This window comes from Ptychodera flava, chromosome 20 (genome assembly GCF_041260155.1).
Source record: "Ptychodera flava strain L36383 chromosome 20, AS_Pfla_20210202, whole genome shotgun sequence".
In the NCBI taxonomy this organism is placed as follows: domain Eukaryota; kingdom Metazoa; phylum Hemichordata; class Enteropneusta; family Ptychoderidae; genus Ptychodera; species Ptychodera flava.
This window is the reverse complement of record NC_091947.1, coordinates 10,957,581-10,983,720: the sequence shown is the minus strand read 5'-3', so window position 1 is coordinate 10,983,720 and position 26,140 is coordinate 10,957,581. Positions and strand designations below refer to the sequence as shown.

General features: G+C 38.4%; 1 protein-coding gene across 3 annotated transcripts; it reads right to left on the bottom strand.

The window, feature by feature from the left end:
• Positions 1-477: 477 nt before the first annotated feature.
• LOC139120011 (excitatory amino acid transporter-like) lies at positions 478-25,827 on the bottom strand. 3 transcript variants are annotated; one of them, XM_070684004.1, is made up of 11 exons: positions 25,703-25,827; positions 20,979-21,123; positions 20,154-20,265; positions 18,661-18,865; positions 17,965-18,007; positions 17,315-17,423; positions 17,027-17,153; positions 16,339-16,572; positions 15,537-15,731; positions 12,670-12,804; positions 478-3,693 (listed from the first exon to the last, which is right to left on the bottom strand). In XM_070684004.1, the coding sequence occupies exons 2-11, from the start codon at positions 21,084-21,086 to the stop codon at positions 3,450-3,452; spliced, it is 1,512 nt and encodes a 503-aa protein (XP_070540105.1). In that variant the 5' UTR covers positions 21,087-21,123; positions 25,703-25,827; the 3' UTR covers positions 478-3,449. The 3 variants fall into 3 exon arrangements, with proteins under 3 accessions (XP_070540105.1, XP_070540107.1, XP_070540106.1); XM_070684006.1 differs by lacking the exon at positions 25,703-25,827 and adding an exon at positions 23,132-23,235; XM_070684005.1 differs by lacking the exon at positions 25,703-25,827 and having other exon boundaries at positions 20,979-21,231.
• Between the last annotated feature and the right edge of the window lie 313 nt (positions 25,828-26,140).

Genomic DNA, 26,140 nt, shown 5'->3' with positions numbered 1-26,140 from the left:
TTATTGACTCGTTTGGTCAGTAATCCTACCCTTTCGTTTAATCAGCGGTATCTACATTTTCAAGGTGCGGCCTGTACAAAGCTGAATACAGTCATACGTCTTTCTGAAATGTCAACTCAGCTCAGACGTTGTCTTTGTCAAAATCACAGGTACTAATTGTAAGGAAAATACATCAGTATTAAGAACTAATGCCGCTGGATTGGTTGAGCAACTTGTATAGACTTGGCTTTTCCACGTATGTAATCTGAACTCCAGTTATGCCCTGTCGGAGAGTTGTACAGCCTGGTTAACCAGGCATTAACAGATACAGGCACCACGTAATTATATTACAAAATGTCATTGAATGGTCGATGTGACCAAAATTAAACCAATAATGAGCCAAAGTACTTAATATGTGGAATTGTGACATGCGTAGTATGGATAAAACAAAAGGGATGGAGGAAAGTGGACTCGGGTAAACCACCAACTTGCCAAGTGTTGAAAATTGTGTAATGTTGTGACTTTATTCGCCAATATCCTTCTCCCCGACCGGAAAAAAGTTACATCTATAATTATGGTTGGTAAATAAATTTTGTGATGAGGCTGACACGCTTCAACACGAATTTGAAAGTATACCAAGTTGCTAAAGCTGTCTGTCCATAGCGTAAATGCAATTATTTTCATTTGCCATTATATAAAGACTACAAGGAGATGGTATATTTAAACACAGGGTGAAAAATTGTAATACTGAACTTCAAAATGAAGTACTTTTTTCCAATCTAATCGGTAAATGGACAATAAACAAACATTGACTAATCACTTGGTGCACTTCTGAAATATGAACTTAACGTAGAACATAGTAAATATAAATTATATAATTCTTAATTATACAATTACCCAGTGAGTTTCGTCGTTTCATGCATCCAACCATGGCTCTAAATGACTGGTTTGTGATCATGATGCTGAATTTTTAAGCGGATGAATACTGCTGAAACGATACACGAATGATTTGAATCGATGTGCCAAAAGTTTTGCATCAATGCCGTGCTGGTAAAGTTTCAGATGTGTAACTTTGAAATGCGATACATTAACAGTATTACGACTGCAAGGATCAAGGTTATAAGATGTGTATGTACAGAATTCAAGGAATTGATCTGCTGAAATGAAGGCTAAACGACTGATGAATAATCGTGTTTCATAGAGGTCCAAGGTAAATAAATGCCTATTTATAGACAGCACAGCACATTAAAGTTACATCATTATGTTGACTGAAATTAATGCAATGAACAACAGACGTCAAGTTATTGACAAGACGTAAACTCAGGGGCTTTTGCTCCGTCTCGAGTCACACCGACGGAACTATATGTTCTGTCACGTTATTACGTTCGCAGTTAATTTTTTTGTCGTTTACATCGAAGCAAATTTGGGTATTCCTTCATTTCCCAGAAAGCAGAAACCTCTCTGAAGCCATGCTGTCATTAAATACATGGAATCTCGTAAATGACACTCACCGACAATCACCGACGACCTATACGAATTTATTTTTGAAGATAATAAATTTTTTCATAGCCTGGTACTCATGGTGAAAGCCACTGAACTTAACTGTCATTTGGTTTTCTTGCCAAGATGTACGACAATGAAACACAGAGAAGGTGTTGCCTCCCCTACCTTTGAAAAGAGGTGGGGGGGGGGGGGAATGATATTAATTTTGAAAATAACAATGGATGCAAGACTATTTTTTTCTTTTTCGCTTCAAGTGATTCGTGACATTTTGTTGTCGCTTTGCATCGCAGTGAGTACAGACAGAGGCAACTGAGCATTATTATACAATGTACCCTAGACACAAAATTTCAGATAAAAAGTTGTCCGTAAATATTTAATGTTAACCATTGGCAAGCTTTTATGGATTTCGACCAATTAAACTACAATAGGACACTGACTTCATTCTGTTTTGAAGAAAATAAAAATTATATTTTTTTGTCATTGAATTGACGGAAGATATTAGCACAAGTGGAGGTGCTATATTTGCTCCTAAAGCAAAATTTCATCGGCTCATATTTGTTTTCTGAATTGTAAAAGAGAATGTACTTTTTTACGGAAAGGAATATCCGCAAAAATTTAAAATTTCTGATTTCTACCAGTATGAGATTAATACTCTTTAAAAGGTAACTGACTTGCCATACTGCCCCGGCCATACTGAAACGGCAACAGCAGAGTGCCAAAAACACTTCTGAAGAGCGCCCTCTAATGTCAGAGGTGCTAATATTGTCAGAGTCCGCCAACCGTACATATTGACTGGCCATGAGGGTACCAGCATACGTTCGTTCCAAGGCCTGAAAGTTGCCTCGAACAGAATGTTTCACGAGGCTTGGGGCCGAGGGAACCTGTTTTTGGCGACTCTCGGGTCCGAAGGAAAGCAAAATAGCCAGTCAATAGGCGTTTTGTAACACACCTCACCCAATTTTCTCGCCAAAAAACCGAAAAGTTACCGAGTTATTTTCACTCGTCTCGGTCCGAGACGACACTTCCATCTCCTTTTCGCTATCTAGTAAGGCACTTTCAAACTTCCCAGTCAACAGTCGTTCCGCACTGTTAACCTGTTGACAGTTTTGGAAAATGTTGACTGTTAATTTGCTCTTTGCATGTCTCAGCGTCAGAGTGATGCGTAGCACTGACCGCAAATTAACGAATCGCAACAGAGAATTTGGACGAGGTATGTTAACAAAGTCTCATGTAGAACTGTTAACATGACATTCCTTCCTTCACAGTCACGTATATACTGAAACTTGTTAAATCTCACTGGTAATGCTAATGTTACTTCACGTTTAAAATAAAAATTGCAATCCAACAAGTACTGGTTACCGTATTATATCAGCCTGAGTTGAATGTGTACGTATGTGATAACTACATGCAGATATTCCGCATTTTAAGCTCTTGGAAGCGATACAGTTAATAGAAATACAATAGAAATATAAGTCTTACAAAGGAAAAAAATGAATATTATAATATACCACACTCGACCTCTTAAACTTACTCAATGTTAGGCTGAAAATATTCATGGAGAGAAAGTCCACATGCCCTTGTTCTTTTGCACTGTCGATATGTGTGTAGAATGTTGCATATTTTCGGCAAATACATACTCTATGCACCCATGAGAATATGATGTGCCAAATATTCAAATCTTATTTTTTATCGTCAGCAACTTGAAGAAGAGACGCTCAATTTTCAATTTGTCCAACCCTAGTAATTTTTAAATTGTTACGGTCATCTGTTTTACCCGCTCAAATCACTTGACGTATGGCGATAGAGTATATCTCAGATGTGTGTCAGTTAGAGAGGTAACGGTCGGCCCTTTTGGAGGGAGTCCGCACACGTATACGCGCCTTGCATGTAAGAGCTTCTACAAGTCTTGGTCACATGTAATTCACTACATAATCCGGGCAGAGTGGATAATACTTTTGGTGACTTCTTTACAGCTTGCTGTCACTTTCCACCAAGTTGGCGACTGAATTTGCTTCCACCACGTTTCCATTTTCAATTTCCGATTCTGTCTTATGCGCGATTGCGTTTTCTTTAGCTTGTATAGCTTCGGCCTGTTCTGCTTCTAGTTTGCGTTCGAGTTCCTGGGCCTCGATCTCCTTTCCCATGATGCCGTCAACAACCCCGGCGCTAGCGCAGTGGCTCATGCAATTGACGCTGGTTCTGAGTCCGTCCCTGAAAGCAACATGAAAGAGGCAAACAGATGCAAAAACGTCAGATTCATAAAAAAGTTCAATTCTCGATTTGAGTGTGGAAGATAATAGGGGCGATTGCATTGGTACGTTAACGATTGCAGTCAAACAAAGCGAAGTGTCTTCTGGCATTTTGTTTTTCGTTCAATTGACCAAAATCGTCACAGCACTGAATTGAATAAATGTCTTACAAAATTATCGAAAGTTACATCTTGACATTAGATAACGTAATGATTTCTTTAATTACATGAATCTGTCAGATTCAGACGTTTAAATATATAATCTCACCAGAATGTTAATGCAATTGAAAGATCACCGGCTTTGAACGATAGAAAACTTCTTGAATTTGAAAGCAGGCATTTTGTTATGTTTGCAAAGTTGGAATAATCTTACATCGAGTTTATCTGTGGAAAATATCTACAAATATGCAAACACCAACGCGATACGAGCTAAGGGAATCTGTACCAGATTGACATGACTTTAAGTGATAATATAACATAGAAATAAAATGTGGGAAATAAAAGCATGTTGGTGTATGGAGGGAAGCCCACCACGGTATCAGAAGCAGCAAAAGGCCATGGTTGGACACTGTCCCACTTTTACAAATATAAAACCAAAATTCGATCAGACGATGAAAGCATAAAAGTTTACATGTAATACATAATTCGGTCATTTTTTTGAAGGCACAACGTTCACAACTTTGATTGTATGTTGCCAATATGCAGATTCATTCCTATATCAAAATATTTCTGAGCGAAGCTTAACTTGCCTAACACCAATAGATCTACTTTTGTATCGCTTGGTATGCACTGTTTGGAGTCTAGTCAGAGCATAGAAGAATACACGGTTGTAGTACATAGAAAGTACCTATACCAGGTTATATTTGTGGCATGCCACGGTTGTGTCGTTCTGCACCACGGGGGAATATGTACAACAAGCATTTGTAAACATTGGTCGAAAAAGACCTCATTTGTGAATGCCACTGAAAAGTTCACTTTATGCTTGAAGATTTAAGCATTCCAGGCAAAATTTTGTATCATCCCAAACGTTAATATGTTATTTCGCGGTCACACATTACGATCGATTTCGGGGTAAAATTTGTGCTATTCTGTCAGTCAATGATAACGAAATGGTACGATGAATTTAATATTAACGTACATGCGATAGTGTCATACTGACAGGTGCTGGGATTGCATCATCGGGTTGTCCATTTGTATCACCATTAAGAATATTAAAATTCATCTCTAGAAATGCTTTGCCGTAAAATGTAACGATGACTTGAAAGTAACATTAAGTTCGATGGGCAATTTTAAATAGTAGTCGATGAATGACGATCGGAAAAAAAGTATGGCGCGACAAAGCCGACGCTGTCATGTTGCATGAGGTCACAGGTCAAAAGTTTTAGCTGGTGTAATGAAACAGGACTCGAATACGTTTTGAGGTGTGGCATGTGAGCAGGCCTTTTCTAAACCGACGGACGGCCCTTTCCCGAAGAATGAGGTCAGCTATACTGCGTTCGAAAGGTCTGCACGGCGCTCGCTATTGAATTACTTGAGTGCTATCCGTATAAATTTGAATTTCATATTAGGCGCTTTCAATAAAATCCTGTGTTTACGGTCATCCGCGTGCTGGTAGGTTTTCAGAGAAAATTAAGAAAACAAACACAATGTGAACACTATTACAAATAACAATATTATCTTTCGAAAGGAAAACAAGTAAAAATTGAGCTTATGTTAAATTAATACACTTGCTGTGTTTGTTTTTTCCTTGGCTGGCTGGTAGGTTTTTGAAAAATGAAAGGACGGCAGACAAAGAATTTTCTTTAAAGCCCCAGTATTTGTAACTTTTAACCCTTTTTTATGTTCGAAATTACATCTTATTCTCTTACATCCATCGTGAAATGTTGTTCAGTGAAGAAATAAGCCAAATTTGTGCTCCTGTAGTGACATACAAACGCTAAATATTGCCCGATCGAGTTGGATTGCCGCGCGGGTTTGTTGACAACTTGTAGGCTGTGCACGTGATCGAGAACGCCGATACTGATGACGACATCGAGTCTGCAACATTCCTGGGGCCTTGCCATGCCACGCCGCCTGTAATCGCCCATGGTCGCCGGCTGAATGACCTGCGAATGGTTTTATTTCGTTCTTCTCCGTTCAAATACGTACTGCTACTGTGTTTCAGAGGATACAGAACTTTGGCAGAGGAGGCTAACATTCTATTCTGGTACCGTGTGCGTTATATACGGATTATTCAAACTGCAGTCGGCAGTGCACCGACGTGCACCCTGCAGTTGGTCACTCAGAACTCCGGGTACCGATGTAAAATCACGACGACACTATATACACTTGGCTCACTTCTGTAGGCAAATAGCTATCAAAATTGAGTAACTTGAAGTAATAAATTTCAGCTGATTGTCGCTTTAGCGGCAAGGTGATTGCGAAATCGAAGCAACATAGTTTGGCAATGTATGATAGGCTGTCGAATGCAGTGAACGCGATGGCCTTTGGCAGCAAGTAAGGGAACCGTCAGTATTTACGACCTGGGGGTCATTCAAAAATTGAAAGTTATAAGGGGGTGCTCAAAATGTTTTTTCTTTGTCTTACTCTGTCCTCAATGACATAATGATTAGTTGATTATATATATATTTTACTCTGATACATATTAAATAAAAAGAATATAAATACTCTAACAGTACAAATAAATATCAACTGGATGAAGCAAGGCAAAACACTACAAGTAGCTGCTACTACTAGCAATACTTATTATGAAAGAGATGATGGTGATGATGAGAATGATATCGTTGTTCATGTACGCAATGGCACCAGCGACATTAAAGATGAGGATCAACAGTGGTGATGATGATGTCACACAGTAGTTTTCTGCAGTCGTTACCAGGGTTGGAAGGAGAGGCTGGGTCATGGAGAAATGTTCTCGACAGATACCATTATAAGTGCACAGGATCTAGGACAAAACTGAACTGTTGTGAATTCATCCTTTATATTATCATAGAAATGTATATTTTATTTGACTTGAGTTCAACAACCATTTGGACATTTAACCATACCATAATGACATGCTACCCATCCAAATTTAACAATACTATATGGTCGGAGACTGCTTATTAGTGAGCTTTTATATCTACATTAGTTACATGGGCTCAGGTAAGCCAAACTTTCTGTTAGAGAGAGGGTTACTCAAAGTCATCATGGTTGGCTGGGGTGTGACTCAAAATTTCGGAGTTTCTAATGTAATTCCTCCGACCCCAGATCGTAAATAATGTTGGCTCCCTAAACAGTTGTGAAACGCCTGAGTCAGAACGATCGGGACAAGTATACGCACTGCTGTATCTCAGCGAAAATTTAGAAAACAATGAGCTACTGCTAAGAAATTTACAGACTCTTTGCTCTTGATGCATCAGTTACCGAGCTTTTATACTGGTAAAAAGACATTCTGAATACAGCGGTAAATTTCCTCCCAAACGAGAAAGGATAACACGCGGGCATTCTGCAATGGACGCTGTCAACTTTACCTTGCTGCAGGCCCCACACCAATCTCGGCCCGGCCCCGCTGCACTTGTACAGTCTACTACCTCCATGTAGTACAGCCTTACAGGACTAAGTAGCCGGCCAAACACACAAAAAACAACGCCGCAGTGTAAAATCCGTAGCTCAGAACCATTGATCATAAATTTTCAGAACCAGTGATGTTTAAAAGTTTGGTATTGATCACTTCATTTAGGTTTATGTGAATGACTTTCTCATCGAGCTGCGTCTCTAATTGTCCCGGGCATTGTCCATACAAATTTGGGGCCTGCCTTAGCTCCCTCCGATCGTCTGTAGACTACAGCCAAACTCACAGTCCTGAGCAAATTGTACAGTTGTGAAAGTCAGATATTTATCATGAATTTTATACAAAAAATATATAAACAACAGAATCATACCAAGAGGTTAGTTTGCTGTCGGGCCGGGTGCGCATGGGACGACTTTGCAGTGAGGCCGGGATCTCTCTTGTGTTCGAACTTCTAAGCTTACAATGCCTAGAGCTCCATCGCATCGCAGCTAGCCGATACTTGTTGTACTACTGTAGTCCTTGTGAGGATTAGATACCCGTTACGTTCGATATTATTTTGAAATACTTTTAAATCTAATAAGTAAGACTTTTGTACTGCATTCAAGAAATGATTTTTCCTTGATCGTTTTCAATTACGCCGTACGGCAACGATATGCGAAGTTGATAGGCTGTGTTGCCTAGCCTGCAGCGTAGCCTGGCCGTACACAAAACTTCGTTTGAGTAGACGGAGCAGAATTCAGTCGCGTCATTTATTTTCAACGAAATTTTCATTATACTCCATAATGGAAGAAACAACTACTTCAATGATTACAATGGTGAAGTGTTGAATTTTTATTCATATATGTTTTTCTCTCCCAATTCATTCAGCAAACTTGATCTCCGTACCATCGATCACAACGTGCAGTGCCTTGCATGAAGCTTACAATCGACTGCCTCCGTCGTTAGTTTAGCTGTTCAAGACGTTTGTTTGCACGGCTCATTATAGTCGGAACAATCTGTAAACACTTACATATCTATATCTTTCCGGTATTTCACCCAACTTTCGCGCGTTTTTAGCTGAGTCTCCAGTTTCGATGGACCAGACCTTTTCGAAGAGCGTATGGTTTCTCCGGACGCCACAGTAAAACTTGCGTAGATGTCAACAAAGCTGACTTCTGGTCCGGACAAGAAGTCATTTTTCACTCCTTTTACTGTTAATCGTGAGGCGGGCTGGGCATGCAAACCATGCGATTCAGTATTAATTATGGTCTACTTTCGCATACTGAGGATGTCATTTTAATCAAAATATGAAAAAATTGATAAAAGTTACAAATACTGGGGCTTTAAATGGCCTAAGTAAAATATGCGATATTTTTCTGACCTTATGAACATTAAATCATCATATGACAAAGCACTTTTAGAGATCCCTGACCGACAAATTTCAGTCTGTCGCATGCCCTCGTTCAGTTCACCGAAAATATGACATACTAGTATTCCTCCTGTACACCTCTCCAACATTGAAAGCCATGCTCGAATCCCACTTTAATCTTATCAACATCTTAACGGTTGACGCTATCCACACAACAGAAATAGCCGTCTGCAATATGTCAGCTGTGGTGGGAGTTCAAAATTCTCGAAGAGAATAAACACATTCAGGGTCATGCCACAACTGGGTCAGAGTCCCTCTGAGAATGATATACGTAATGATATATAGGCAGTATATCAAAAGACTTTGGCATGTTTGGATTGTATTTGTGTCACTCCTAGAAAGTTGAAGGCAGTGTGTGTGTGCATTACATCGGACTGGATTACAACTAGACACTGGGCCCAAACATTTCTGTAGTCTACATAAAACAATCGCAAGACAGCGGAAACCTTTTGTGTTACCTTAGGGAGCCGTCATTATTTACTGCCTGGGGGTCGGAGGAATGTGAGGGGGTCACTCAAAAAGTTAAAAACTTCAAGGGGGGTTGCTCAAAATGTGGAGAGGAAGAAGGGGGGTTACTCAATTTTCGGTGCGAAATAAATTGAAATACCTCTCAGATTGCACCATTGCACACACATTAATTTCTCAAAATTTTCGATGCGAGAGGAGAGACACCCTCCTCTCGTGTTCTTTACTAGTAAAAACAAATTGAAAACACCTCTCAAATTGCACCAGACTGCACCATTGCAAACACCAATTTCTCAAATTTTTCACAGGATCTAGGACAAAATTGAACTGTTGCGAATTCATCCTTTATTATCACAGAATCATATATTTTAATTGACTTCAATTCAATAACTATTTAGTCATTTAACCAAACGTATTCAGGCTTTTCATTAGAAGCTGGCAGCTAGAGAAATGACACAAGAAGGTCACAGGTTTTCCATTCCTTTATATTCTTTGGTCTTCAATCTCTGGCAGATAGAAAACTGTTTTTTTACAAAATGTACTGTCATTTTTGGTTTTTGAATATCGTGACTCAAACACTGATCATGCAAAAAATGTAATAAAAATGTCAGTGTTCAATGTTATTTTCAAACAGTTTTACTGAGTGCAAATAAATTGGAACACCTCTCAGATTGAACCATTACATACATCAATTTGTCAAAATTTTTGGTGCGACAAGGGGGAGACCGCCCTCTCGAGCTCTCCCCATTGGGGTGTTCTAACAGTTTTAACAAAACATATACTTCTAAACATTCAGTACTTCACGAAGTTAGTAATGATCAATCAAAAACCTAAGAATTTGAGTGAAATTATGCTGCTGACCTACAATTTCTACGACATTCACTGTCTTTAATTTTTGATTTTTCCCGGTAAAATTGGACTAATAAAGGAGTATAATGATAAGGTTATTCACAAAATACCGGGATTTATGTCCTCGTACATCGTACGCGTCGGTATTGTCCGAGACGGACAATACCTCCACTGCACGATATACTCGGACCGTGCTAAATCCCGGTATTTTGTGAATAACCTTATATTATTGGCTTATATTATTGGAATACGCTAGGTAAAATGTACGCAGCATTAGATGCTACTGTAGATGACAGAAAAATTTTTTGTGATCAAATTTTGCATGAGCTGAATTTAATAAGAGATTCAGACAAAAATGTTTCACACCGTAATGATGATTATCCGGTTATTGACACCATTGAAATAACACAAGATGCTCAATGCAAGAATGGCAAATCTTGTGGCCCAGATGACATACCAAATGAGTTCTTAAAAAAGGGGGTAAAAGTTTGACTCAGTCGTTGACCTACCTTTTCAATACTCTTAAAAACTTTAATAAAATTCCTGATGAATGGAAGCGATGAACAGTTATACCAATACACCAAAAGGAAGATTTGAAAGATTTGAATACATACCGTCGCACAACTTTAAATTCTTGTATTTCAAAACTATATTAAAACATTATTGAAACAAAATTAAGAGGCTTTATTGAAAATAATAATATACTTGGAGAAAGCCAGGGAGGTTTTCGAAGTAAAAGACGTTGTGAGGGCAACATTTTTATTTTGAAGGGTATAGCTGCCTTGAGGAAGTCATTGAAAGAATAAGTCAACATATGTAGCCTTTTCAGACTTCCCCAAAGCGTTCGACCGGGTATGGCGTGATGGTTTGAGAGTGATTTTATGGAAAGTAGGTATAAGAGGGAATCTCTGGAAAATTATTGATGACATGTATGATAGAGTGCTTACTAAAGTTAACATTAATGACATTGAAACAGATTATTTTGAAACTACTGACGGAGTAAAACAAGGGTGTGTTCTCAGCCCTTTGCTTTTTTCAATTTATATTAATGAATTTGCAAAAATGCTGAATGATTCAAATCTTGGTGTTCACATTGATAAACAGTTAATACCAGGGCTCTTTTGGGCTTTTAATATTTAAAGAAACCAATTCATATAATTATCTAGGCCTGGCTATAATACGATCATTAAAAGATCATGAACATTTTAATATGATTTACAAAAAAGGAATGAAACTGATTGCATACTGTAAATCACTCATTAATCATCATAATAGTTTTAACCGTTTTCTATATGGTGATGTTCTATGGACCAATATTGTTTTGCTATCAATCAGCTATGGAAGCAGTGTATGGTTGTTACAAAGTAAGGAAGACATTAGGAAATTGAGAAGTTTACAATACCAATTTGGAAAATTTTTTTTTAAGAAAATAAAAATGTTGCCAGCTCTGCAGTTTTAGGTAATCTGGGCTGGATGGATATTCACAATTTGATTGATAGATCACGTGTAAATTACCTAGATAGATTACAAAAAATGGACAGTGATGGGTGGACCAAGGTAGTCTTCATTGCACTTAATAAATCATATCAAAGTGATGCTAAGTTGGTATGGAATTGGCCAAAGTATGTACATGATATTCTCATTGACAATGGATTACATCATCTCTATAAATCAGACCCTCCAATGATTTCAAGATGGCTGACTAGTTTCAGAACTATCAATAACCATAATGTTTTGGTTTCGTTTAAACAAACCATTGAAAATATAACATCTTTGCAATACTATTCCTGGGTCAAAAAAGATAATACACGAGAAAATTATGTGAATGATCCTCAAGATCATCATGGTGTTGCTTTATTATTTTGAATTAGAACAAACTCTATTGACCTTTAGGGATATAAACTTAACTGGGCAAATTATTAAGGTAATGGAAAATGCAAACTTTGTGATGAAATAGAAGATACTTACCACTTTCTTTTTACATGTAATTACTTCACTGATAAGAGAAATTCTTTTTACCTGCATTTAAATGAGGTTTTTCAGAATTTGGTAACACTGCTATTATAAATAAGTTCCACTCTGAGAGCTTGAACTTGAGGTTCAACATTTTATTTAGCAAGACCTTGTGGGAGATAAACCAAAACTTGGGAGAAAATGTCTCAAAATTGACCAAGACTTACATAAAAACTCTCTGGAAGTGAGAAATACTGCCCTTAAAGACTCAACATTTATTTGTGTTTAACGATTGACTCTTTTTCCTTTGGCGTCTTCTTGTTTGTATGTGTTTGTTTTGTACTTAATGACACTACTTTTTCTGCAGTTTTTGCCTTTTAAAACCGGTTCAAAGGTAAATAAATAAATATCATTGGAGGACGGATGAGGCGTTTCTAGAAAATTAGAAAGTCAAAACTTTAAAACTCTAGACACACGGTCCTGACTGTACAATCATAATCCCACCTGTGCCCATAGCAACGAAAACAGTGAGAAATTCGATGTCTATAATATACAGTCTGTAGTAACAGGCCTGTGAATACAGTCTTGAAATTATATAGAAATTTTAGGTTCTATAACAGGGATGAAGGCATGGATGAAGGGTCGCATTGTAACTTGAAGTACTCGAACCAGCATCATCTGACATATCATCTGACATTCATAAGTACTTACAGAAGCCACTCGACTGACAGCAAAAGACCAATATTTTCGGACGGAATTCCTGCTGCGCTGCAAACTGTTACCATAGCTACCAAACTTGCACTCGGTACTGAGGGTAGACTGTTTCCCATCACCCACGCTACAACTCTACAGAGTAGGGAAAGACAATTAAGATAATATAATTTATTTTCACAGGGTACCCGTCTGATGTACAACCTCATTTTTTTGCTCACGTGTTCACACACGTGAGCATGTGTCGCAGCGATGTCTGTCTGTCTTCGTGTCTGTCTGTCTGTCTGTCTGTCTGTCTGTCTGTCTGTCTGTCTGTCTGTCTGTCTGTCTGTCTGTCTGTCTGTCTGTCTATGTGCTCGATATCTCAAAAAACGGCTCATCAGATCAGAATCCAATCCGGTACATAGATTCAGTTTGCAAATGGCAAGAACTGATTAGTTTTTGGTGGGTGTTGCTTGCTTACTTTTAGCTCATTTGCATAATTAATGATTTTCGAAAAAACGGATATACATTGAGAATGACTGAACACAATCTGATGAGATTTGCTAAAAATGTTGATCACACCAAAATGTATCAGCAGTGAAAAATATTAAGGGGTGACACGAAAGATAATTGCTTATTTGCATATTCAATGAACTGTCCTAATTAGGGATATACATCTGAATTGGCTGGAAATTGACGAAACTTGGTATGTATATTGAAGATACCATGATTTTAACATTATTGAAAGTCATTAAGCATTTAAACTTCAGTAATTCCTAATATGCATATTTAATGAACTTTCCTAATTAGGGATATATATCTAAATTGACTAGACTAAGTTCATGAAACTTGCTACATATAGTGAAGATAATATGATACAATATTCTTGAAAGTTATTAAGCATTTTTACTTCATCCAACTCCTAATTTGCCAATTAAATAAACTTTTGAAATTAGGGATATATATTTCAATTGACTTGACCAAACTCGATGAAACTTGCTATGTACATTAAAGATACTATGATATAACATTATTGAAAGTCATTAAGCATTTTCCATGCAGCCAATTCCTTATTTGCATATTTAATGAACTTTCCTAATTAGCGATATATATCTGAATTAATGTGACCAAAGTTGATGAAACTTGCTATGTTCATTGCAGATATTGAAAGTCTTTAATTATTTTTACTTCAACCAATTCCTTATTCTAATATGTAATGAATGTTTCTAATTGGGGATATACATATCTGAATTGACATGACCCATCGTCGTAAACCACGCGCCTCTTTACGGCAACAGCTTAGCGCTACCCGTTAACTTGTTTTTTGCGTAGGTCAGCGGAGCGGAAATTATGGTCTGGCTTGTGAGAATGACATGACCAAAACTTATGAATCTTGCTACATATATATTTAAGATACTATAGTACTACATTATTGAAAGTTGTTAAGCATTTTTACTTCAGCCAATTTCTAATTTGCATATTTGATGAACTTTCCGAATAAGGGATAGTTATCTGTATTGACTAGACCAAAGTTGACGAAACTTGCTATGTACATTAAAGATACTATGATACAACATTATTGAAAGTCATGTAACATTTTTATTTCAGCCAATTCCTCATTTGCATTTTTAATGAACTTTCCTAATTAGGGATATATACTGGGAGTTACTTGATCAAAGTTGACAAAACATGCTATGTACATTGATGATTGTACCAGGTTATAACAATATTTAAAGTCATTTCGCATTTTCATGTCAGGTAATTTATAATTTGCATATCAAACAAGCTTTCACAGTTTGGCATACATAGCTTGAAGAACTTGACCAAAGGCAATTACAGGTGCTATATTAAGTGGTGATACAATGGCAGTATTCAAAGAAATTAATTATTTTTATTTCAGCTAATTATATATTTGAATACTTAATGACCTTTAGAATTGATCTGTGGTGAATATTGTTCATTATGTTGATCATAACCCTTTCAGTGAAGTTGCAAACATGTGGCAAAGGTTCAAATGTGCACATAAGTGCAATATGTAATGAAACACGTGAGCATTTTCAGTTTATATCTGTTTTTTATGTTAATTCGGAGCCTTCCATATCATGATCCAAAACCCAACCATAATCCGCTAAAGGGACGTTGCTTCGATACTGGTTTACTCTTCTGTCTCTACCTCTATCTATATATGTTCATTTATGTACGTATTTTTTTTCTGAACCAACCCATTCGAAATTTCTATGAGTTGCGCGAATTTTAAAAATCCAGCGACGATGATGTAATATTTGTTCTTGTAATAAATCCTGCATAAACCGTTCCACACGTGATACAAGACGATGTTGGAGTATCGCTTATCAAAGCGTCGATCTTATCTTAACTGCAGCAACGATATTAATACGTTGGTTATGAGGAAAAGACAGCCCATTAAACCTTGAATTGTTTTGTGCCGGTCAACTACAAATTTTGTGTTCTTCAAGCTGTTTCATCAAATTAACCATGAGTTATAAAGACAAGCTGAATGACTTTCTACTTTAAAGGGAGACGGTCGTCGGAACTGAGCTCACCAGGGACCCCTACGACCGATGTAAATACTGTATTCAAGGTACGTTGGCGATTGATGAAAGTTAAAACATGTCTGTCATAATGTATATCCTGCAATATAAATGTTGCAGTTATATTGACATTATGCATCTGTATATATCGTGTATGAAATACATTGTTTGTAAGCAAGCAAGTCGCATATGCGCAGTTCCGACGACCGTCTCCCTTTCAACACTTGGTCTTTGCTACGAACGATTTTGAAAGAAACACACACAAATTGACGACAAATGGTGAAAGAACACCAACATTTACACCGTTGTGACACAACTGTGGCTCTTGACTCTTACCCTGCAGTAATAACTTGACCGGCATTCAACGGTGTATTTGAGGTCTGAGCAAGCCAAAGAGCGCCACTGATGATGAATACAGCAGAGCCGTCTGCCTTTATACCAGTATTTAACGGAACAACGTAGTTGACTATGGTTGCCCTGACTCGGCACTTGACTTCACAAGCGTGCAAGAGCTCGGGAAGGATGGCCAGACTGAAATGAGAACAAAATTCTTCATTTCACAGGGCGAACAAACAAACAATTCATTTAAAAAATCTGCATTACATTGCATATTACGATCACCGTACGTCATTCGAAATAATTTAGTAACAAGTCTACATGACAGTGATGTTTAAATTCACAGTGATTTCGGTTATCATTGCGTAATCGCAAATTCATCAATGTGGGAAATTTGATTTCAAAAATCCACTGTAAACCCTGGAAGAATGAAAGACAAATGAGGAGGAAATTGACTCTGAGATGGTATCAGACCTAATACAATTTATTAAGTATCGGGGGGATGGATACTGTTCAAAAATCTTGAATGTTCAGTTCATAGAAAAGGTCTCGAAATCTCCGCACACGATGAATTTGAACGCCATTGTGCCCATCTTTTCATAGGTATGTCAATTACACAGTCGGTGAGTAATTTTCTGGGCCAAAGAGCACGAGACTTTACGAGATTATGTGTGACTTTGAAGGATCGAACCCCACAGTCGAAAATGAACAACAGAATGAGAAACTTTACTTGTTTCAGTTTGCTACAGACAAGTAAATCAAATATCAAAGTCTAGAGAGCTCTCGTAGCCAGCAAGCTTACTTGGTTTTGGTCACCGTAGCCAATATGGCGGGTCTTGCACATCTCAGCCAATAAGCGTAGGGATTTTTTCTCGTGGAGAGGAAGAAAATCAAAGGTAGGGTTATGAAAAAGTGGATGGCAAGACCAGCAATGACGACACCGATGAACAGTCCTAGGGAAGTCCACACTGCACCAAGGTCGCTGACGTCGATGAGGGCGGAAAATATCAGACATGCCGTCCCCAGTGGAAGGAGCCTGTTACAGAAATATGGAATGAATATATTTTAACGAACGTGTGATTCAATTGAACGAAAATTGATCTCGTTAATTTAAAACTTCAATAGATTATCAGACGTTTACTTTTCATACGCTGTCCTTAGGTAAACAGATATCTGTCTGCATCGCTCTGTCGTTGAGCGAAAACTGAGGAGTGAATGACAATTTGGGATTTGAACTGGTTTCGTTACTCCAAGAAACCTTCCTATTTCTACCTGTTCTTCATCGATAGCATCATGTATGAAAACATTAATACAGAAATAAACCGTCAAGGGAATATAGCCGGAAAAGCAAGCATCAGAGCAGGTTCGATCATTGCACTGAACCATTTGTAGCGTGCAAGACTATTATGTGTACCTGTGCGTGTTTTATTCCAAGGCTCCAATGAGCTGTGTATAAAATCATACATTTTATGCAAAATGGGTGTACATACCACAGGAAGACGGACAAAACCTTTAATGAGGTGATGCGAAGTGCCCACATGAAATCAAACATGGTTCGTGTTTCCTCTCTCTGTCGGCTCATGGAAATTCCAATTGCGGCGCTGAACACTAACAGGCCTGTTGAACAGTCAACAAGTCAAAACTCATGAACGAAAATCCAACAAATACAATCATTTGTGGCATTGAATACAGTTAGACACGATAACAAGCGATGGGCACAAGTCATTATGACAAGTAACATGATGCAAAAAGTGACGTGCCCTGTTATGTATACTTACCGAGGATGTTGGTACTGCTGGTGTAGGCTGTCGTCTTCGATACGGGTACTTCTTCTGTCATGTTTGTTCCCGTGACGTTCCTTTCCTCGAACGTGTATTCTGTAAATATCTGAGATGGGCCATTGTGGAAACACACGTGAACAATGTGCATGTCAATCTTATCTTTTCTATGTTCGCCTTACTAAATTCAAGCTTTAGGAATATTGATTTTGGAAGAATAGTCCGTATAATTCCATATTGCTTAGATTCTGCGAAGCATATATGCGTACTTGAAAATTTCACATGATTGGTATATTTACTAAAATCATCTACGTTTTCTATAATAACCATCTTCTCGTTAAGCTTGTGAATTCTACATGCAAAATTCCTTATCGCCACCTAAAGACTGGATTTACAAAATGCGACAGAGACTGTATAAAGTGACTTCTGTTTTCACTTAGGCTTGAAAATGCTATATCGCGTCTGAAGCAAAGTTAGTGTCAGTTTTTTAATCAATGGGTTTTTTTTGCCCTCGACGATTTTCATATCAGAATACTTCAAAATGGTTGGCATTATCAATTCGAACATGTGCATTACAAGTGAGTTTTTTCAGAGAGAGTTCATGACAGGGAGGAAATTAAAATCAAAATACACGAATTTTTCCCACTCACCGTTTCTAGACAAGCCTGGACAATGTTTTCAGGGATAAGATTTCTGCAAAGAAGACAGTATGGAAATATTTGTACACTACCGTGCTGTCTAAAAGTGTTTAAAAAGATCCTGTATCTTCAAGTGCCGCCACAGGGGGTTGTCTACATCACCGTGGTTTTAAATTGCTGTCTAAAAGTGTCTAAAAGGATCCTGTATCTTCCAGTGCCGCCACAGGGGGTTTTCTACATGTCCGTCCCCAGGGGTGGGTAGGTGTTTCGTTGTATCGCTAATAAAGATATATTCTACCAACCTTTGGTGTTTCGGTCTTAACTTAGCACTGCCCTTGACAATCTTACGTATACCATGCATATACGTTTTATCAACATGCTGCGTCTATTATCTGATGAGTTTGAGTGCCTAATCAAGGGTAAATTACTAATTTGTGGACGCTCTCACCAGATTATCACCGGATTAAATTTACCCTTGATTACTTTGGCTAATTAGGCACTCAAACTCATCAGATAATAGACGCAGCATGTTGATAAAACGTATACGTAAGATTGTCAAGGGCAGTGCTAAGTAAGACCGAAACACCAAAGGTTGGTAGAATATATCTTTATTAGCGATACAACGAAACACCTACCCATCCCTGGAGACGGACATGTAGACAACCCCCTGTGGTGCCGCCGCTACGTAACCTCTGTGAGCAAACTCACCTAAACAAATCAGCAATGACGTCTTGCGTTTCGTAATACGCAGGCGCGTAGTCACTGTCTCCAAGATCAGCACCGGTGTCGCCTGGTTTGATGGTCAGGCTGAGAACGAGACCCGTGACTACACCCAGGAATACGGTTCCAAATATATACGTAAGGGCGACTGCGCTCATTTTGCCGTTGGATTTAGGGTCGATAGACGCAGTTGCTACAGGAGAACGGGGAGAAAACGTTAAATTTAAAATTGAGGAGAGAAAGTTGGTCGTCATGGTGAACTCCCGTCATTATTTCACTATTGGGTCACGTGCATCTATAGAAACCTGTCATTTTCAGTTTTGGAGGTCGTGCAAGGAAAAGTGCGACGGCAAAACTTTAAAGTGTGACTATCTACGCAGTGCAGTAATTGGCTGACAGATTGTATGCATATTAGTGGGTTTATAAGGATTTACCAAGGTTCACCATTTGTGCCGTCTCACTGCGAGGCGGGACAGATTGCAATCACCAATTCCCCCTCCAAATGATTAACCTTAAAACGTGGGTCAAAGTCAAAAAGGAGCTCATCCGCGATGATATGGGTGAGTAAGGCACGGCAGATAAACTGCAAGTCAGCCAAGAAATCAAACAGAGGACCCTGAACTCTTCAACAATTAAATTAAAACAAGACAACATTATCAAATGAAGATGGGGAGTTTATGCTTCACAGTACGTATGACTAGCACTGTAAGATTATATACAACGTTGTATATAATCATACAAGGGACAGTAATGTAACTTTTCAAGGCCCAGTAATGTAACTTGCCATAATGTCTTCACTATTTCTATTGTTAATTCAACTATAGTTTTTTTTTGTCACTCCCGAAGCATGTTGAGACACACAGCGTTCAGTTTCTCAACTATAAGCCTATAAACTTGTAAACTACTTTGTTATATTGTTGAAAAGTGAATTCTGGTCCAGACTAGAATTAAAGAATAACGGTGCGGTACATTTTATATGTGTAGACTAGACTCAGTATTGACGACCCAAATTTATAAAAAGCTACTGTACTGGCCCTTTAAGGTAGTATGCGCCTTGAAAGTGAAAGACAAACATTTACTCAAACTTTCCTCAAAGAAAATTTTGAACATTCTCTTACCAAAGCAAAAATAAAAAATCAGACGTCACTATGCAAAATTTGGTATGAGAGAGAGAATTATCTAAAAAATTCAAAATGGCCGCCATCCCTGCCTTAACTCTATGGGAAAAAATAAAATTTTCGATTTTTAAAAAACTAAGACGGTGAAATCTTTTCTTTTATCAAGAGCTTTAAAATGAGCACCTACCATCGGTAGATCAGAAGAGCATTGATAAAATTTGAAAGCCCGAATTTCTGTCCCCGAGACGCGTTCTACCTTAAGACCGATATGTGCAGATGTGCAGACACTTGGGAGACGCGCGAATTTACGCATGCGCGAAGCTCAGGACAAGTGAAATTGAGAAATTCCATTTTTGTTCATACCTGTCATAATACTAGCCACCAGGACCGGTATGATCATACAACGCAGACCTCGCATGAATAATTCACCTGGGAGTCCAATCCACATCTTAGCATCATCAGATAAGTCCAGAGACTGCAACGGAAATAAACGCCTGTCTACTTCACTGATGTTGGAGACAGTCATGTGAAACCGGGTACGAGGGTGGGGTATTTATACGTAGCTAATTAGATTGCATAGAGAAATATGACATCGTGTTTTGTGACAGGTGAACGCTTAGATTATCGAGAAGATAGCGAGACACTTACAAGTGCCAGCGTGTACCTGGTTTACTGAGTGCCATGATGTTATAAATCAGCATTTAAAACTCACTGTTGAACTATAGTTCAGCTGAGAATTTTTATTGGCACTGTTTTGTTTTCAGCACATATAATGTTCACTCCAGCAGTATATCCGTGCAACGTTCGCGTTGAGTCTCTGGAGTAGTTTACCGGAAATTTAAAGTCAGCTTGCAGAATCGTTAGTCAATGCCTAAAACTTAGCATATGTCACGTCAACGGCCTGGCAAAAATAAACTTTGAACATTTTATCAACAGCTCGACATAATGTTAGAAACTTTCAAAACAGTCCAATCGCTTTAGGTAACAAATCAAATTTAACGAGCTACCTTTTTCTAGTCAGTTGCTAAGATTGGCTCGGTGACAGAGAAAAATTTCTTCTTATGCAAGAACATTAGAGCCACAGAATGTTTCTGGTGTTCTCAAATTGAGAAAAATTGACACATTTTTGACTGTCGACGACGCTAAACGTTTGAAGGGTGGCAAACTTGCCTGGATGACCAGTCTTACCTGTAAACTTAGGACCAGGATGAATCCGACGGCGACGCCTACAAGCGTCAGCAGCAAAAGTAAGTTATCCCGCAACCATCCTTTGAAACATTGGCCCGAGCACTTCATCGTTATTCAGCCTCGATTGCGTCCAAAAGTAACTAAGCTGCGGAGAGAAGGAAACGGGTGACTTTCTGAGGATTCGGAGAGCCTTGTCTCACTATCGTCCGGGCGAGAGTTGTGTCTCGACTGGTCGAAAATCCAGGCCTGAACTGTTTACTTAGTCAAAGTTCAGCTCGGCTTGCAATGCATGATTGTGCAGCGAGTACATTAAATCAAACGCATTATTATCGTCTCTTAATCATAAAGAGTTGACCGAGTTTGACTGGTGTTGACGAGAAAGTGTCGGTAAACACAGCTACACACTTTGGCCTTCGTGACCAGGTTGCTATGCTAGCAAGATATTGAGTCCCCATTTGCATGTTGTCGTCACGGCGGGAGCACAGTGTATATATGAGTAAAACTTTACAGGTCATGCTCAAATGGCAAACCTTTAAACCTACAGCATGTAAGTCGCTTGAACTTGTCAATATTTGCTGTTTGTGTTCGAGTATGTTATAAACATCGACATTCTAAGTACAACAATTTCTAATCAGAACTGTTTGCTGTGTTGAGAAGTTAAACACTTGCGCAACTGCTCCACATGAAGGTTTTTGGCCACTTGAAATAGTCTCGTGACACTTCGAACCTCTTACCAGGTGATTAATAATTAAAATTGGATCCCTAATAATAACGTGTAAATCATCCGATGCTACAGGGTATGGAAGCAACGGAACGGGGTTTCTGAAGAGTTGTCCGGTTTAAAGGGCCAGTATTGTAACTTTCGATGTTTATTTCCTCCATTTTGTTTTTTAATTTCAACGACTGATTCTTGTTCTACTTCCCAATGCATACTGAGATACACAGCATTCGACTTGTTAACTCAGTCTGTACATTCTTAATCTGCATTGTCATGATTGTTGAAAACTGGCAGAGTGTATCCTGGTCGAGACAAGAATTCAAATTGTAAACAAAAATAGCGCATTTTACATGTATAGACGCTGTGTTGACAAGCTATTATGTAGTTAGTCTAATATGTTTCAACATGCTTTGGGGAGTAGAACAACAAACTCGCTGAAAATGAAAAAAAATTCGAAAAAAATCACAAAAAGTTGCAGCTACAAGCCCCATAAATTAAAACAAAGTTTTTATAAAACACCTCATGATTCGGTTTGTGAACTTGGAAGTGTCATGTGCTTTTCTGCAAAGAGATCTTCCAATAGAAATACTTTTTGAGTTTACTCCTTTGCTATGTACGATGTTCGGAATTCGTGATTTTCTGGAGAAATAAATTACAATTACAATTACAATAAGGAATGTATAATGTTACACACGAGAGAAAATAAAGGATGGTATATTGACAATCACATAAAGACTCAGGGAAGATGGAAATCGTTCGGTATTTTTGTCGATAGTGTATTTTGACCATGTACAAAGATGTGCCCATATCACTGTCCAAAGAAAACGAAATTAGTAGGAGTAACTAATTGTGACACTTTTTATTGATGCTTTTACGACATAATAAGCGGTTTTTTTCGTCTTTTCGTGTGCATTTTATTATTACGTCACAAGGCATGATATAATTTTCTTCATTTGATGATTTTAACAACATGTAGATTTTTAATAGCGATTGGACGAACTATGACGACATGTCAATGTTCTTTGGCCGTTTTTCATACACAACCGCTATAAGCTAGAATTGTCAATACAGCTTATCCAACCGTTTTGCAGTGCAGTGCATTGCTATTGTTGACAGTTTACTTTCTACCAGGACAGATTTTCATTGCCAACAATAACGATGCTCTTCACTCATATAGGTACCAAGATTGACTGTCAAATACTTGGTTCTTCACGATTCGTCAGGCCTAGGAGCCAATATCTAGGTTTGCAGTATTTTGTTCAGGAAGACTCACGTTTCTGTTTGGGTTCACTGACTTTTGCAGGATGATGTACGGGTCACTTTTGTTGTTGACATGCTGGGTGCGTCTTTTGCACATGCTCAGTGTGCATTGCATTGTGTTTACGGGTTTGTGTTGGGTGAATGCACTCCAGTCTTCATACAACAAGAGACTCACCTGTCTTTTTGTCTTGGTACTTCTACCACCAGAGTAGGAGGTATGGCATTGTTTAAAGGAGACAATAACATTATCTTGCGGGCATGTTTTCTTCTCGACGCTTTCTGCTATCTGACAATGCGCCGCTGTACTGCTGATGGCACAGCAATGTCTTTATACATATTTGAGTATGTACTGAGTTTACTGGCTACTTTTTTCCAATCAGCGAACTTCAGCTGCATCGAACAGTTCCAGAGAGGCTGTTCTCCAGACTTAGTTAGCACTACCGTCTGCAATCCACAGTCTTCTACATAAACACGCTTTGTACAGAAAAATGCTTTGAGTTGCCCAGGTCAGATAAACGCGAATATTTGTCAGTAAATCTGACATCATCTCGTCTCTGTAGCCGCTGCTTACTACAATGAGGTTTATCTCCCAGTATTGTGTTATTATAGTTAATTTGTATTTTCTCTAATATACTGAGATCTTTAGATGAACCTAATATGTATTTTGTCTCTGTGACTAGAGATACCCACTTGTCGCCAATACCAGCCCAGCTGACCTTTCAATTGAAGTGAAACTGTGCCCATGGATCTGCTTGTACCTCCATTCTATGACATTGCGGCCAAATCTACCCCTAGACCGTCATTGAAAAAAAATATAGATGTTACTTGTATGGGTACAGTTTCTAGAGTCTACGACGTCACGGAATCAATCATGGGGAAAGGGCATTCTTGGGACAAGTGGTCTGAAATCGACATGTGTTGGGAAGATCGTCCTTCAAATGACCATCGAATTTTTCTTGAAGGACACGAAGGGCGTGGTAGCGTACATGTGATCTTAAACAACTAGCTGTTTATCACGTAATGTTTGGCCTTTAAGACTACCCTTTAGAGTTACGATGTCTCCTACTATCCTTGGCCTGTTGGCTGTTCTGTAAATTCTTGTAACAACTTATCTGAATAGTCCGTCTTACGATACACAGGGGCATTTCTGCTTCACAACAATGACTTGCAGATTCACGATGACGTAGATATATTTGTTCAACTTATTATTTTGAGTTTGACTGGCAATTTTATGTTTCCTCCTCATGACTTGCAGGATCACGATGACATATATATATATATATATATATATATATATATATATATATATATATATATATATATATATATATATATATATATATATATATATATATATATATATATTTTTATACATTTTGTGTGTAATATATATATATATATATATATATATATATATATATATAAATATATATATATATATATATATATATATATATTGTCATTTTCGGGTATGACTGGCAATTTTTTGTCACACCATCTCATGGCGAATAATAAGGTCATTTCCGATACATAGTCATGACTCGAGACGTTGCCCCATGTCGTGATTCGCTGTGTGCACACATTCGGACACAGCGCTTTTTTCCGATGAAACTTTTGTATCAATGAGTTCAAGAAAGTGCAATTGAAAGGCCGTACACTCCTTGCCAAGCTGTGGCCCCAGTCATCTCCTCGATTCGGGAACGTTTGAGGGAAACGCTCGTCGGAACTACGCCTGTGCGAGTTTCTTGTTTACAAACAATGTATTTCGTGCAAGATATCAAGATGCAGCTCATCATCATAGTAGATTATGACACACATGTTTTAACTTTTATCAATCACCATCGTATCCTGGACACAGTGTTAACATGTACAGCGGTTGGATGGGTCCCACCTGACTTTCGAGAGCAGTGCCGACGACTGTATCCCTTTAATATAAATGCCATGTTGACATCCTTCACAAACACTGGAGGGGGTTTCATCGTCCGAGAAGTTGAATGTGTTTGCATAGTCTGGACTCTGAACTTTTATGATTCAACTTTGCGAATATATGACACTCAGATAAGCTGTGTTAGCATGATATCGCAATTTTACTGCCATTTATGAATGGTGTGACCTAGAAAACCGACCCACGAAGGAGAAAACAACTTTTTTCCTGTTCAATAACCGTACAGCCAAAGCAATGTTCTGCACTGGATGTGTTCCGACAGTATTGAATATCGGTGTTTCGCATGGTATTGACCGTAGCAGGGTGATACCGTTTTCCCCTTTCGGTCGCACACTTATGGTCACGCGACGGACTTTCTGAGAGCTGCCATTAGATAAGCAACGAACCAGAAATTTCAGCATGTTATTAAAGTATCTATCTGTGGGTTTTTTTCTACATTACCGGCACTTTCGCCTAGAAGCACAATATGCTCTGTTTTGCCCTGTCAGGGTATCATACAGGCATTGGTGACATCATTAGCCAAATTCCCGTCAAATTGAATATGTCTCATCGGTATCTGGAACCATGTTACAGACACTCGTATCATAAACACTAGTCCTATGAGGTACTCTGACGCTACCTTCAATATGGACCGGTTTGACCTATGCCACCCCCCACCCCCGCTTCACTCCATGATAGGGGAGCCAAAACCATATTTTTTCCTTAAAATTCGCCTAACAGCATCTTACCAATTCGGAAAACGGAAAACTAAAAATTAATAACCGTACACAGTAAGTCAAAACAAGAAAAAGCGACACTTACCTAAACAGAAAACGAATGTAAATTATCGCAAGAAGCTCTGCAAATTGTCGCGTGCACTGGCCAATACCCTGTTGCCCCTCTACAATCATATATTGTGAGCTAAATACATTGTCGGTACAGTATGCAAATATATATACTGCAAAGTCTGAACCGGCACGAGTTCTCTCCATTCATTGGTTGTTCATGCTGAAATCAAACATGACGCACATATATATCATATTTTGTGGCGGCAATGCAAACAACGTTACAGTAGTTTGGTCTAAGGACAAACAAAGCGGTCTGTTTGTCCAAGGCTGATGCAATTCCTGGACATGCTTTTTGATACGGGAAAGCTGTCAAAGTATTCTGACATACTTTATTTGGTTTACTTTTCTTCCAATGTGCTGGATGAAACAGATTGGAAACGACAACGTGTTGGAGAGTCCAGTGGATATATTA